The 12,271-nt window shown below is 39.9% G+C and overlaps 1 protein-coding gene across 11 annotated transcripts in view; it reads left to right on the forward strand.

Moving 5' to 3' along the window:
- Positions 1 to 12,271, forward strand: part of LOC310888747 (ras GTPase-activating protein 1) — a 119,664-nt gene that overhangs the window by 77,788 nt on the left and 29,605 nt on the right. For 6 of the 11 annotated variants that reach the window (XR_014576128.1, XM_083815764.1, XM_083815767.1 and 3 more), the window contains 7 exons: positions 5,131 to 5,288; positions 5,581 to 5,657; positions 8,506 to 8,678; positions 8,869 to 9,028; positions 9,218 to 9,360; positions 10,143 to 10,258; positions 11,859 to 12,026. Coding sequence is in view for 9 of the 11 variants with exons in the window: in XM_083815764.1 (XP_083671890.1) it covers positions 5,131 to 5,288; positions 5,581 to 5,657; positions 8,506 to 8,678; positions 8,869 to 9,028; positions 9,218 to 9,360; positions 10,143 to 10,258; positions 11,859 to 12,026 (995 nt within the window). In the remaining 2 variants the exon portion in view is untranslated. Of the gene's footprint in view, positions 1 to 5,130; positions 5,289 to 5,580; positions 5,658 to 8,505; positions 8,679 to 8,868; positions 9,029 to 9,217; positions 9,361 to 10,142; positions 10,259 to 11,858; positions 12,221 to 12,271 lie in introns of those variants that run through there. The other 5 variants (XR_014576129.1, XM_083815769.1, XM_083815765.1 and 2 more) reach the window with 4 other exon arrangements.

A 12,271-nucleotide genomic window follows, 5' to 3' on the forward strand; every position in this document is an offset into this window, starting at 1 on the left:
TCTAAAACACAGCACCATATCAGCTGCTTTGAAGATAATTAACTCCATCCCAGCCAGAGCCAGCACAATCTCCACCACTTATTCCATACATCTGCATCATGCTCAGGTCCCACACTATCCACAATACATCCTCATTAATTACCACCCCCTTCCTGTCCTTTGACATATACACAGATATCATTCCCTTTGTCTGTGGGCGGCCTCATTGAAGTGTTTATAAAAAGGACATTGAGTTCATTTAGTCTGTGACTTTGGCTCCATCTGTTATGGTGGTCACTCAGGACAGGAGAGGCAACGTGTTGTGTCGAGTTATTGGGCACCAAAGCCAGCTCAGGTTGGGTTGCTGCTGCACTTGCCTGGCTTCTTCCAAGGCTCATCCTTCATTAGTTTGGGTGGTTCCTGTTACAGTACTTCCTATAACATACAACTCAAATCATGGATTACAGCAGTTTAAATGTATATCCATTACAATCTCCACCCCTTGTCCCTTTGGACTATGCTACAGAGTTTAACACTGCAATGAACTCCGTCCCTTGCCCTTGCTCCAGCATGGATCCTCTGTGGGCTACGGTCCCTTTTGGGGGTCTACCTGCTCTGGCATGGGCTTATGCACAGGCCACAGTCCCTTCACAGGTGTACCCGCTCTAGCGTGGATTTATCCAGTTACTTTGACTCCAGTTCATACCGGAGTTCTAACATGTATGGTACAGGTGCACTCGACTTTGTTCAGGTCTTGATAGTCCACTGTTAGCCTCCACTCTCCATCCGACCTTCACGCTGGACATACGGGACTACTAAAGGGTGAGCGAGTCTTGCTGAGCACTCCTGGGCTCCCCAGTCAATGAATCAGCTCATGGATGGGAACCAGGCAATCTCGGTGCATTATTGCCACTGATTCACTGTCATAGTAACAATTGGCACCTGCTGTTCTTTGACATGCAGCAACCTCACAACAGAAGAGTTTGGAAAAGGTAGACAGCTGTACAGCTGGGTAGAGCTCTTCTCTGTACCCAGGGCAACCACACCAAAAGCCTGCCAGTACCCTTCTGGGTCCCTGAATTACCCTCAGTAACCTCTCTCCCGAGTTATCCTATCCTATAGGAAGGATGCACAGGGTCTCCAGGCCAGTCACAGAGGAGTGCTTTTGCCACTCATTCCCAGCTAGGCTCACTTTGGCCTCCAATACAGTTAGCTGCTGGGATTCCCCTGTCACTCCAGAAATATAGATGGGTTCTGCCCCTTTATAGCTTGATGGCATTACGGTACACTGTGCACCAGTGTCCACTAGAGCCTTATACTCCTGTGGGTCTGATGTGTGAGGCCATTGAATCCGCACAGACTAATAAACCTGGTTGTCCCTTTCCTCCAGCTGGCTGGAGGCAGGGCGCCTCTAATCCTGGTCACTGCATTTGAATTCATTACTTGCTTCTTGTAAATGTGAATCGAATGTCCCTCTACTATAACCAGGAGTAAACTCAACCCATCTACTCTGTCTGGAGAACTGCCCAGTAGAAACTGGAACAGTAATTATCCTGGAAGAACACCCTTTTGTGATTGTTTTTCCTTGCAACTCACATACCCGTGCTTCTAGTGTCAAGGTAGATTTATCATCCCACTTCCTCTCCTCATTTCCTCCCCGTGGTCACACATAAAACCACAGGGTGGCACGTGGTGTGCACCCACGATACCCTTTCCCTTGAGCAAAAAAGGCTGATTCCTAATAGCTGAGATACTGGCCGGTATGAATAGGGAGGAAGGCATTCTCTTTGAGTTGCTGGACTTCTTTGGACAGTTTCTCTACAGCTGAGATACAGGCCCATAGGGAGGAAGAAAGATTCTCTTCTAATTGCCAGAGTTGGCTGGCCACTACATCCACTGTTGGTGCCTCTGTGTCTCATTATCACCAGAGTACTTGCGTATGATGATGGTGCACTCTGTACAATCTTCTGCTACATGGACCGTGTGCTCTGGACTTCATCTGGGTCTTTGGATACCTGATCATTGTCCAGGTTGCTATAGATCGCCTCCACCATAGCTAATTCACTCAGGTACTGGATACTTCTCTCCATAGTCGTCCACTTGCCTGGGTGACATACAACATCTTCCTTGAAGGGATACCTTTCCTTCACGCCTGACAGGAGTCGCCTACAGAGGCTGAGGGCTTGTGCCTCTTTTCCGATCACTTTGTCAATGGCCCTTTCCCTAGAGAGGGATCCCAGCTGCTTGGCTTCCCCGTGTTCTAATTCCTGGCTACTGGCCCCGTTATCCCAGCACTGGAGCAGCCAGGTGACTCACCTGGACAACGGCTGAAATCTTTTCGCATATCTCGCAGCAGTTTCTGACTCATAGAATCATAGAATGGCTTGGGTTGGAAGGGACCTTAAAGATCATCTAGTTCCAACCCCCCTGCTCTGGGCAGGGTTGCCAACCACTAGAGCAGGCTGCCCAGAGCCGCATCCAGCCTGGCCTTGAATGCCTCCAGGGATGGGGCATCCACAACCTCTCTGGGCAACCTGTTCCAGTGCCTCACCACCCTCTGAGTGAAGAATTTCCTCCTAACCTCTAATCTAAATCTCCCCTCTTTTAGTTTAAAGCCCTTCCCCCTTGTCCTATCATTATCTGCCCAGGTAAAAAGTTGCTCTCCATCTTTTATATGAGCCCCCTTTAAGTACTGAAAGGCTGCAATGAGGTCTCCCCGGAGCCTTCTCTTCTTCAGGCTGAACAGCCCCAGTTCTCTCAGCCTTTCTTCATAGCAGAGGTGCTCCAGCCCTCTGATCATCTTTGTGGCCCTCCTCTGGACCCTCTCTAACAGGTCCACATCCTAGTGCTGGGGGCCCCAGACCTGGACACAGTATTCCAAGTGGGACCTCACAAGGGCAGAGTAGAGGGGGACAATCACCTCCCTTGACCTGCTGGCCATGCCTCTGTTGATGCAGCCCAGGATGTAGTTGGCCTTCTGGGCTGAAAGCGTGCACTGCTGGCTCATGTCAAGCTTTTTGTTCACCACAACCCCCAAGTCCTTCTCTGCAGGGCTGCTCTCAATGTGTTCTTCTCCCAGTCTGTACTCATGTCCGGGTTTCCCCCGACCCAGGTACGGCACCTTGCACTTGGCCTTGTTGAACCTCATTAGGTTCACGTGGGCCCACTTCTCAAGCTTGTCCGGGTCCCTTTGGACAGCATCCCTTCCTTCTGTTGTATCTCACTCCATCATAGAAGACCACCAGATTGGTCAGGCACGATTTGCCCTTGTTGAAGCCATGCTGGCTGTCTCGGATCACCTCCTTGTCCTGCACGTGCCTTGACATTGCTTCCAGGAGGATCTGTTCCGTGATCTTCCCAGGCACGGAGGTGAGGCTCACCAGTCTGTAGTTCCCTGGGTCTTCCTTTCTACCCTTTTTTAAAATGGGAGTGATGTTTCCCTTTTTCCAGTCACCAGGGACTTTGCCTGACTGCCAGGACTTTTCAAAGATGATGTAGAGAGGCTTGTCAACTACATCAGCCAGTTCCCTCAGGACCCTGGGATGCATGTCATCGGGCCCCACAGGTTTGTACCTGTTCAGATTCATCAGGTGGTCTTGAACCTGCTCTTTGCTTTCATTGGGAGGGACTTTGCTCCCCCAACCCTCACCTAGAGGTTCAGGGATTCAAGAGATGTGGGAAGCCTGACTGGCAGTGAAGACTGAAGCAAAGGACTCGTTTATGATTTCTGTCTCATCCCCTTCCTGTTCTTGCAATTGCTCTGCTGCAGTGCAGGCTGCCTCTTCTGATTCTTCATCCTGCTCCCTCTCAGAAGGAGCTTTTTCCTCCCCTGCTAACTGAGTCAACCTCCACTTCCATTGTTTCTTCCATTGTTTCTTCTAGACTATAGGAGCAACTGTTATAGTTGAGGGTTAAATCACTGGTTTAGCCAGTATGCATTTATAAGTCTTCAGATCCGGAGACCCTCTTGAGCCCTTCAAGCAAGTGCCAGAGGATCAGTAGGGGTAGGCCAGGTCCCAGCACAGTGCTAAAAAATTGTGTCTCTGATATATAGGCATCCTTTCTTCAAGCATTCTGTCACTTCAACAAGATTCCATGCCTCTTGAGGTTTCAAGGTTTCAAGCCCTATGCCTTTGGCGGGGGGGGGGGGGGGGGGGGGCGTATTCCTCAGAAAGGGAAGCAAATACTACGTGAATTAGTTTGTTTGCACGTTCTCCAAAGTATAAAGGAAAATAAGTCTCCAGTGTTTCACAGAGTGGTTTAAGTTGGAAGGGACCTATGGACGTCATTTGGTCCATGTCTGCTAAACAGTGCTAAGTTTGCTATTTGCTAAGTAAAAATTTTTATGTCGTAATCTGTTTTCTAAGGGACTTTACGGAAACTTTATTCTGAATTGTTATATAAAGATCTTTTCAATGTTTCTTGAACTGTCCTTTGAAACTTCTGTTACTAAATATTTGAATTTAAATGGAATGTTGACCCTTTCAAGTGTGATATTTCCTGTATTTGTCTAATTTGACTTGAGCTGATATTAGCAGATGTCGGATTAATCTATGAACTGTATGCAATTCATAAGTTTGTAAAATAAAAGACTGCTTAAAACATTTAATGTAAATGATTTCAGAGTTTGCTTTTCATTTTCTGGAAATTGGGTTGCGAAGTGCTATTATTTTGAGAATCTATAATACGGATTAGTATCCCCCTTTTAACAGGGAGAAAACAGTGTAGTGTGTTGAATAAGGGAATTCTGTGTAATCTGTTAGGAAAACACCAAATATGGCACTGTGTTTGGAACTGTCCATGGCTCTTATTTGAGATACAGGTCTCTGACTTCAGTAGAATTTTCTATGCATAGAAAAGTTAGTACTTGCAAATCTTGATGTCTCATATTGTGGCTTTTAAAAGGAAAAAATGAGTTTAAACTACGGTGCTGGAGATTTATTTTCAATTGTTATTTGAGTTGCTCTTAAAATCTTGTTCCATTACTCCTGTTTCTTGCTCTTTCAATTAGGAAATTGTAGTTTGCATTTTATATTTGTATCTTGACATTAAGCCTTCACGGGGGGGGGGGGGGGGGGATTTTATTTATTTGTCTGTTTGTTTATTTATTTGTTTATTTATTTAGAAATAAATTTTGTGTATTTTCTTTAGGTCAGCAGTCTTATTTTGCATGTAGAAGAAGCTCATACGCTCCCAGTAAAACATTTTACTAATCCGTACTGTAACATCTACCTGAACAGTGTCCAGGTAGCAAAAACACATATCAGGGAAGGGCAGAACCCTGTATGGTCAGAAGAATTTGTCTTTGAGTAAGTCTTTCCTGTTGAATTACTGAATTTCACTCAAATACAATGCAACTTTCAAGATTCTTTACACTGTACTGTTTTTCGTAAGCTTTTTTAAAAATACTGCATGCATGGCTATATAGCAGCCATCTTTCAGTCACAAATGCATGGGTAGAATTTTATGTATGCACCTAAATATCTTTGTTAATATAAATGTCTAGCTGATCATGAGAACTCAGGTTTAAATAACTTTTAGAATAAGATTAAAATTTGGATGAATATAGTATTAATTAAGGCTTTCTGTCTTTTCTCCTAGTGATCTTTCATCTGATATTAATAGATTTGAGATAAGTCTTAGTAACAAAACAAAGAAAAGTAAAGATCCAGATATATGTAAGTATTTTTCTGTAAAAGAAGAATATATATTGCAAAAATGGATGCTTTGTGCAATTTTCATTGCTCTTTTCAAATATGTTTACAAAGCATTTAAGTATGTTCTGTGGTTACCATACAGCTGTATATTTTGTTTTGAATATGTTACTGACTGCATTTATTTTTGCACAATAACATGCATATTTTTAGTAGTAAAATACACAATAATCCAATTCTATATATCTGATGGCTTTTGTAGCTCTGTTCCAGAATACCTATTCTGTTATATTGTGACAATGTTTACAAAAATATGCAAAAACAAGAGGAAAGAGAAGCTGTCAAAATTAATCTGCCCTGTAAGATGTGAATTTTCACTAAGTTAATTTCTTTAATCTGTTTCAAACCTTACTGTGTAGAATTTGTTGTCCTTTTCAGACTTTGTTGCTTCCAGTGAGAAAGAGGGAGGAAAGGTAGTACTTTCCTTACTTAAAAACAAACAAAAAATCCAACTCAGCAGTCTATAGAACAAAAGTTGTTTCAGTCCCATGTCGTATCCCCACCTTGGTTCTACATCATCTTGTGTACCTTCCATGTACCACTCTTGGGGTTGTAACTAAAGTTACCTCAGTATCATCACTTTGAATCGAAAAGGATGGTGTTTCCTTCTGCCTCTTACAGATGTTCCCAAGAATTTACTTTCCTCCTGTTGTCTATACAGCTTCTTCAGTTGTTTTGTTTCTATTCTTCTATTCCAACAAACTCTTAATAAGATGTTAAGACTTACCAGCTTTCAAAAAGAAAAAAAAAAGCTTTCTCAACTGCACAATGTGTTTTTTTAGGCTTTCTTTTATTCAAGGTATTGTGTAACTTCAACCCTTTACTTTCTCTCTCGTTGCCTGCAGTGCAGACACCTCTCCCTTCCAAGATTTGTTCCAAGTGCTTTTCTTTTCTGTTTTCTTTTTTTTTTGTGTGCTAATGTTAATCATTTAAAATATTCTGATTCTTGGATCAAGACTGTTATATATAATTCTTAACTGTGCTTGGAGAGAAGGGATCAACTGCTGATGTTTTTTCTATTTGTAATGCGCAAAGTGTAAATGTCCTTAAATTTTCAACTAATGGCAGTCTCTTAATGAATGTAACCTAATGATTCAACATAATTTGCTAAGTAGGAGAAAGTGTTCCTTTAAAGTCTTTGAATATAAATTATAACTACTATTCTGCAATCCATATATCAATACTTCTGTTTTGATCTTTCAAGATCAAAGCAAGATCATAGGATTTGTATTATCACTAGTAAGTATACTATATAACCATGGGAAAAATTAAATCAGATTATTCTAAATTGTGTATCATTTCACTGTTCCTGTCAATGAGATACATCACTTACATGTGCAAGCAAAACGGGAAGGAAGTGCATTGCTCAGTTGTGGACACGAGCTTTGCTCTGAAGAAATATTCTGGGAAAGTGCTTGTTTTTTTTTTTTAATCTGGTCTAAAGACAGTCCTATCCACACTTGTGATAAGTAGCAGATAATGAATTTGTTTACCCGCTACTTGACTGACTTGAATGTTACCTTATCAGTACATCAACTCCAAAGAATATGAAATATGAAGAGCCTATTATAAATGTGATGTTATTCTGTTCCATTATCTGATTATGCAAACGATGTCTCAATATATATCGTAGAATCGTGACAGTGGAAAGTCTACTAGAATTGTTCATTTCTGCAAGGCTTTGTAGAAAAGTGAAAAATAAGTGTGGTGTGGTTGGTGTGAGGTGGTATGGGTTTTTTGGTTGTTCTTTGGGGGGGGCGTTGTATGGTATGTGTTTTTCCATTATTATTTAATTTTGTATTTATTTTTATGTGGGGGACTTCAGTAAAAGTAGATCATATTAAGAGGTGCAGAAAAAGGGTGCTTGCTTGGAACTTCCAGACAGTCTGACATGGCTAAATGACAGGCTAAATGTGGAACACAAACTGTGTATCCCCTCTTGAAACACTGTGGGTATTTCATAGGTAGAATGTTGTCTCTGCAAGCATCTGGACCCTTTCCATGTGAAATAACTCAGTTCAGGAGAGCACGTGCTTATTTTAGAATGGTCAGTGGTCTGACTGCTACAGCTTACTACTTAGCTGTCAGACCAGACTTTACGTTATGTTTGAATAGGCTTGTGCAGGTTATTGCTTGGTAAATTTAGGTACCAACATCACAAAAAAAAGTGAATTAATGATTTTGTCATTCTTGGGTTGATTTTTGTCATTATTTGGGCAGTAAGCTGTCTGGGAATGCTTTTTTATATGTCTTGCCTACACTGTTACAGCCTTAACCTGGGTTTTCCGAAATATTAAAGAAATACATATGGCAACATTTGGTAAAAATGTAGTAATGCTAATAATAAATAAGTTAAAATAGTAACAAAGTGGTTCAAGATCAGAACTGATGGAAGTATGAGCCCAAGGTTTCAAAGAATGCAGTGAATTCTAATCACACCACCTGTTTTAATTTTCTGATTGCTGCCTAGGTTCTTTAGGTAGTTTTGTGTTGTTTGGCTTTTTGTGGGGGTGTTTTGTGTTTACTTTTTCCACCATTTGGGTGTTACAAAGAAAACTATATTAATATCTGTTGCATTTAGGAATGTATATGTATACGTTATTTACAACATGTTTTATATTTCATCTTCAGTTTACAAGAGTGCTAAATAATCTAAGGGATAATCTGTTAATATATTTGATGGAACAAATTTTGATTACTTTTATTAACACTCTTTTGATGAAACAAGATGACGTGCTGAAAATAAACTTTTTTAAATTCAATTCTGTCACTGTTTGCTGAAAATAACTTACTTAATGCTTTTTTCCTGAAGTGTTTATGCGTTGCCAATTAAGCCGATTACAGAAAGGACATGCAACAGATGAGTGGTTTCAACTCAGTTCCCATATACCACTAAAGGGTATTGAGCCAGGATCTTTGCGTGTTCGAGCACGATATTCTATGGAGAAGATCATGCCAGAAGAGGAGTATAGTGAGTTTAAAGAGGTATTAAGTTTGTTTCCCCAATTTCTGTCAAAATTATTTTTCTCTGTTTGAGAGAGATTTCAGTAACACTAATATACATTAAGTAGTATTTGTAGTGATATCTGTATGTCACTACAGATGTATAATATTCATTTTTCCAAAGCTGTTATGTTAGGAGAAGTTTCTGAACATTATTTTGTTTTTCTTTCAGCTCATACTTCAGAAAGAGTTGCATGTAGTCTATGCCTTATCACATGTTTGTGGACAAGATAGAACACTCTTGGCTGGCATTTTATTGAAGATTTTTCTTCATGAAAAGCTTGAGTCACTATTGTTACGAACACTAAATGACAAAGAAATAAGCATGGAAGGTACTGTACTAATTACACTAACATTTACTGGAACTCTGGGGAGGGAAGGGCTCCCATGTCTTCATTTCTGTTTCCTCCCTTAACTAAGGGGCATATCGAACTGAACACAACATATTTTTCCTCTGCTTTTTTTGTCTCCTTTTCTCAACTTTTCAGTTTCATCTTTTTTTTTTCTCTTTATTTTTCCAGATGAAGCTACTACTTTGTTTCGTGCCACCACTTTAGCAAGTACACTTATGGAGCAGTATATGAAAGCCACAGCAACACGTTTTGTTCACCATGCACTGAAAGACTGTATATTAAAGATAATGGAGAGCAAGCAGTCCTGTGAGGTGATATCGTTAACTATGTGTTGATTGTTTTGTTTTGTTTTTACATTTTGATTTGTTAAAATAATCTACTAGTTATGTTTTGTTTGTTTGTTTTGGAAGCATTTATTAATCCTTCAGAAATAATTTCATTTATATGAGTAATACAGGAACTGAAATAGTTATGAGATTTTTTAAAATATTGGCTTGAACAATGTTCATAATATCACTTTCAAATAAGTTTAACTCAAATGTATTTAAATTATGTATTTATTCTTTAGCAATTGTAGGTTATTTTCTAACAGTTACCGAATGGCCTAATGTAAGTAACTTGTGGTAAGCTCCAGATAGTCTAGAAGTCAATGTCTGATCGTAGTTTTATTTTAAAACTCCCTTATATTAACACCTTGTTGTAGATCCTGTCTTTTTTTTTTAAACTATACTCCTAACTTCTGTTTCAATTCAACTTAATTATGGAAAGGATGAGGAGTCCTCAGAAGATTGGATTAAAAGATATGAAAATATATGTAGTTTATTAGAAAAAAAAAAGGTTATAGTTATGGATAGTGTTAAATGTCTGTGCTTTTAGAAGCATAGTGCGCTAGAGCTTAAAAGCATTGCTTTTTCATATTAGTTTCCTTGCTAGCCCTTGAAGCAGATTTGTAAGCCCTGTAGAAGTCTGAAATTCGTACAGCGGTATAATATTTAATTTAGTTTGAAAAAGTATTCATTGTGTAATGTTGTCAAGTTATATATGAAGCTCTATTCAAGAGAAGAAACTTAGTCTTTTTCTCTTTTTGTTTTAGTTAAATCCCTCAAAATTAGAAAAAAATGAAGATATAAACACTAATTTGGCACATCTACTCAGTATACTTTCAGAATTGGTGGAGAAAATATTCATGGCTGCAGAGATACTACCTCCGTAAGTTTGTGATCTTGTGTTGAAATTTGTACTTGAAAATTCTTGTTTGTGAGAGTTAAATTGCACCATAAAGTGGTGTTCTTATTGGTTCATCTTATTCTAATCAGTCCTAAGACTAACTACGCAGTCTCCAATGGAGGCATGGGTTTGTATCCCACTCCTGACACCTTAAACTAAGACGGGAGATTTAGGTTAGATATTAGGAGGAAGTTTTTCACTCAGAGGGTGGTGAGGCACTGGAACAGGTTGCCCAGAGAGGTTGTAGATGCCCAATCCCTGGAGGCATTCAAGGCCAGGCTGGATGCGGCTCTGGGCAGCCTGCTCTAGTGGTTGGCAACCCTGCCCAGAGCAGGGGAGTTGAAACTAGATGATCTTTAAGGTCCTTTTCAACCCAGGCCATTCTATGATACTTTAGAACTGTTACATGAGCAGAGGAATATAGACAGGAAAAAAACCTAACCAAACACTTGAATGAATTGTGCTTTTTGCACAAAAGCTTTTGGCTAGTACATGTGCTTTTCTCTGAGGTAGAAGCTACTAGATCTAAGGGGTCAGTAAAAGAATAAACAAAAAATTCAATATATTATTTCCACGAAGAGGTAGAAGATAGCACTAGTTAGCAGACAGTTGTACATATTTAAGCTGGTTACCAATTCTTTCTAGTCCTCCTACTCTGTGAAAAAAATTGAATTATTAATAGCATTAAAAATACAAATGGGTGGTGGTAGAATGGCACCCTGCTCTGCTTACTTATGTCTATCAGGGACATGCACGGGTTATGATGTTCCTTTTTTTTTAAAAAAAAAAAAAAAGAAAGCTAAAATAACTTGTCTTCGTAGTTTAGACTCCAACTGCCAAATAAAAAGTGCATCAGTTTTCTTTCTCTATCAGTTTTCTTTCCCTATCATTAGCTTTTAATCAAAATGCTGAATTTTGCAATGTGTACTGGGTCTGGCTGGGATGGAGTTAATTTTCTTCATAGTAGCCTTATGGTGCTGTGGTTTGGATTTTTGACTAAAAGAGTGTTGACAACACACCAGTACTTTGGCTATTGCTGAGCAATGTTTGCACATTGTCGGTGTTTCCTTCTTTTTCCTCCTCTTTACCACTCTGCTGTGAGTCAGAAATGAGTAGGCTGGGGGTGCACAAGAGTCATATATGATGCACATATGATGTCATGCTCAGCAATAAAAGCTTGGAGGAAAAGGAAGAGGAAGGAGTTGGTGTTTGCAGTTATAGCACTTGTCTTCCCAATTGGCTGTTGACTGGGGTCAACTCACTGCAGTCCTTTTTGGCACACAACATGAGGCTCAAGAGGTTAGAGGAGACGATAGATTTGATCAGTGCATGCTAGACTGAATTTATAGTTGTTATAGCTGTTTAGCTATTACTTGGAAAGTTGTTACTTGTTGCTGGTCACAGTGTTGCTTTGTCTGTTCTGGACACTAGTTTATTTGTTCCATCATGTGCTCTGTGGCTTCCTCCCTCTCTTGCTGTACATCAAATTCCAGGAGCTCTTAATGGCTGATTTCGGCTCTTGCAGTTTGCTGCGCTGTTTATCACTACTTTTTTTTTTTTTTTTTTTTTCTTTCCCTGGGAGAGCTATGATAAAAGCACTGGCCTTGAGCCTGGTATTCAGGCACTGCAATGCTGATATCCCAGTACTCAACAATGTTGTGGAGACAATTAACAATTACATCTTCCTCCTCTTCTCCTCTGGGAGCCACTTGGAGAAAATGAAGAATGGCAACTCCCTTTCTCCTTTAAGGTAGATGTGTCCTGCCATGCTGCAATGGCTCTTGAGTTTCTGGACCATCCTTGGATAACCGTATTGTTTATAATGGTGTGTACTGTCAATCTAATTCCAGCTACTCAAAAGGTTAACTAGAGGTTAAAGTTCTTTTTAATTAGAAGTTAAACTAAAAACTAAATGTTTTTTTTTAATTAGAGTTAAAGGGGTTTGGTTTAATTTTTGTGTGGTCCTTTGGGGACGCAGGAGTTGGTTTTGAAGAT

The sequence above is a fragment of the Anser anser genome (assembly GCF_964211835.1).
Source record: "Anser anser genome assembly, chromosome: W".
NCBI lineage: Eukaryota > Metazoa > Chordata > Aves > Anseriformes > Anatidae > Anser > Anser anser.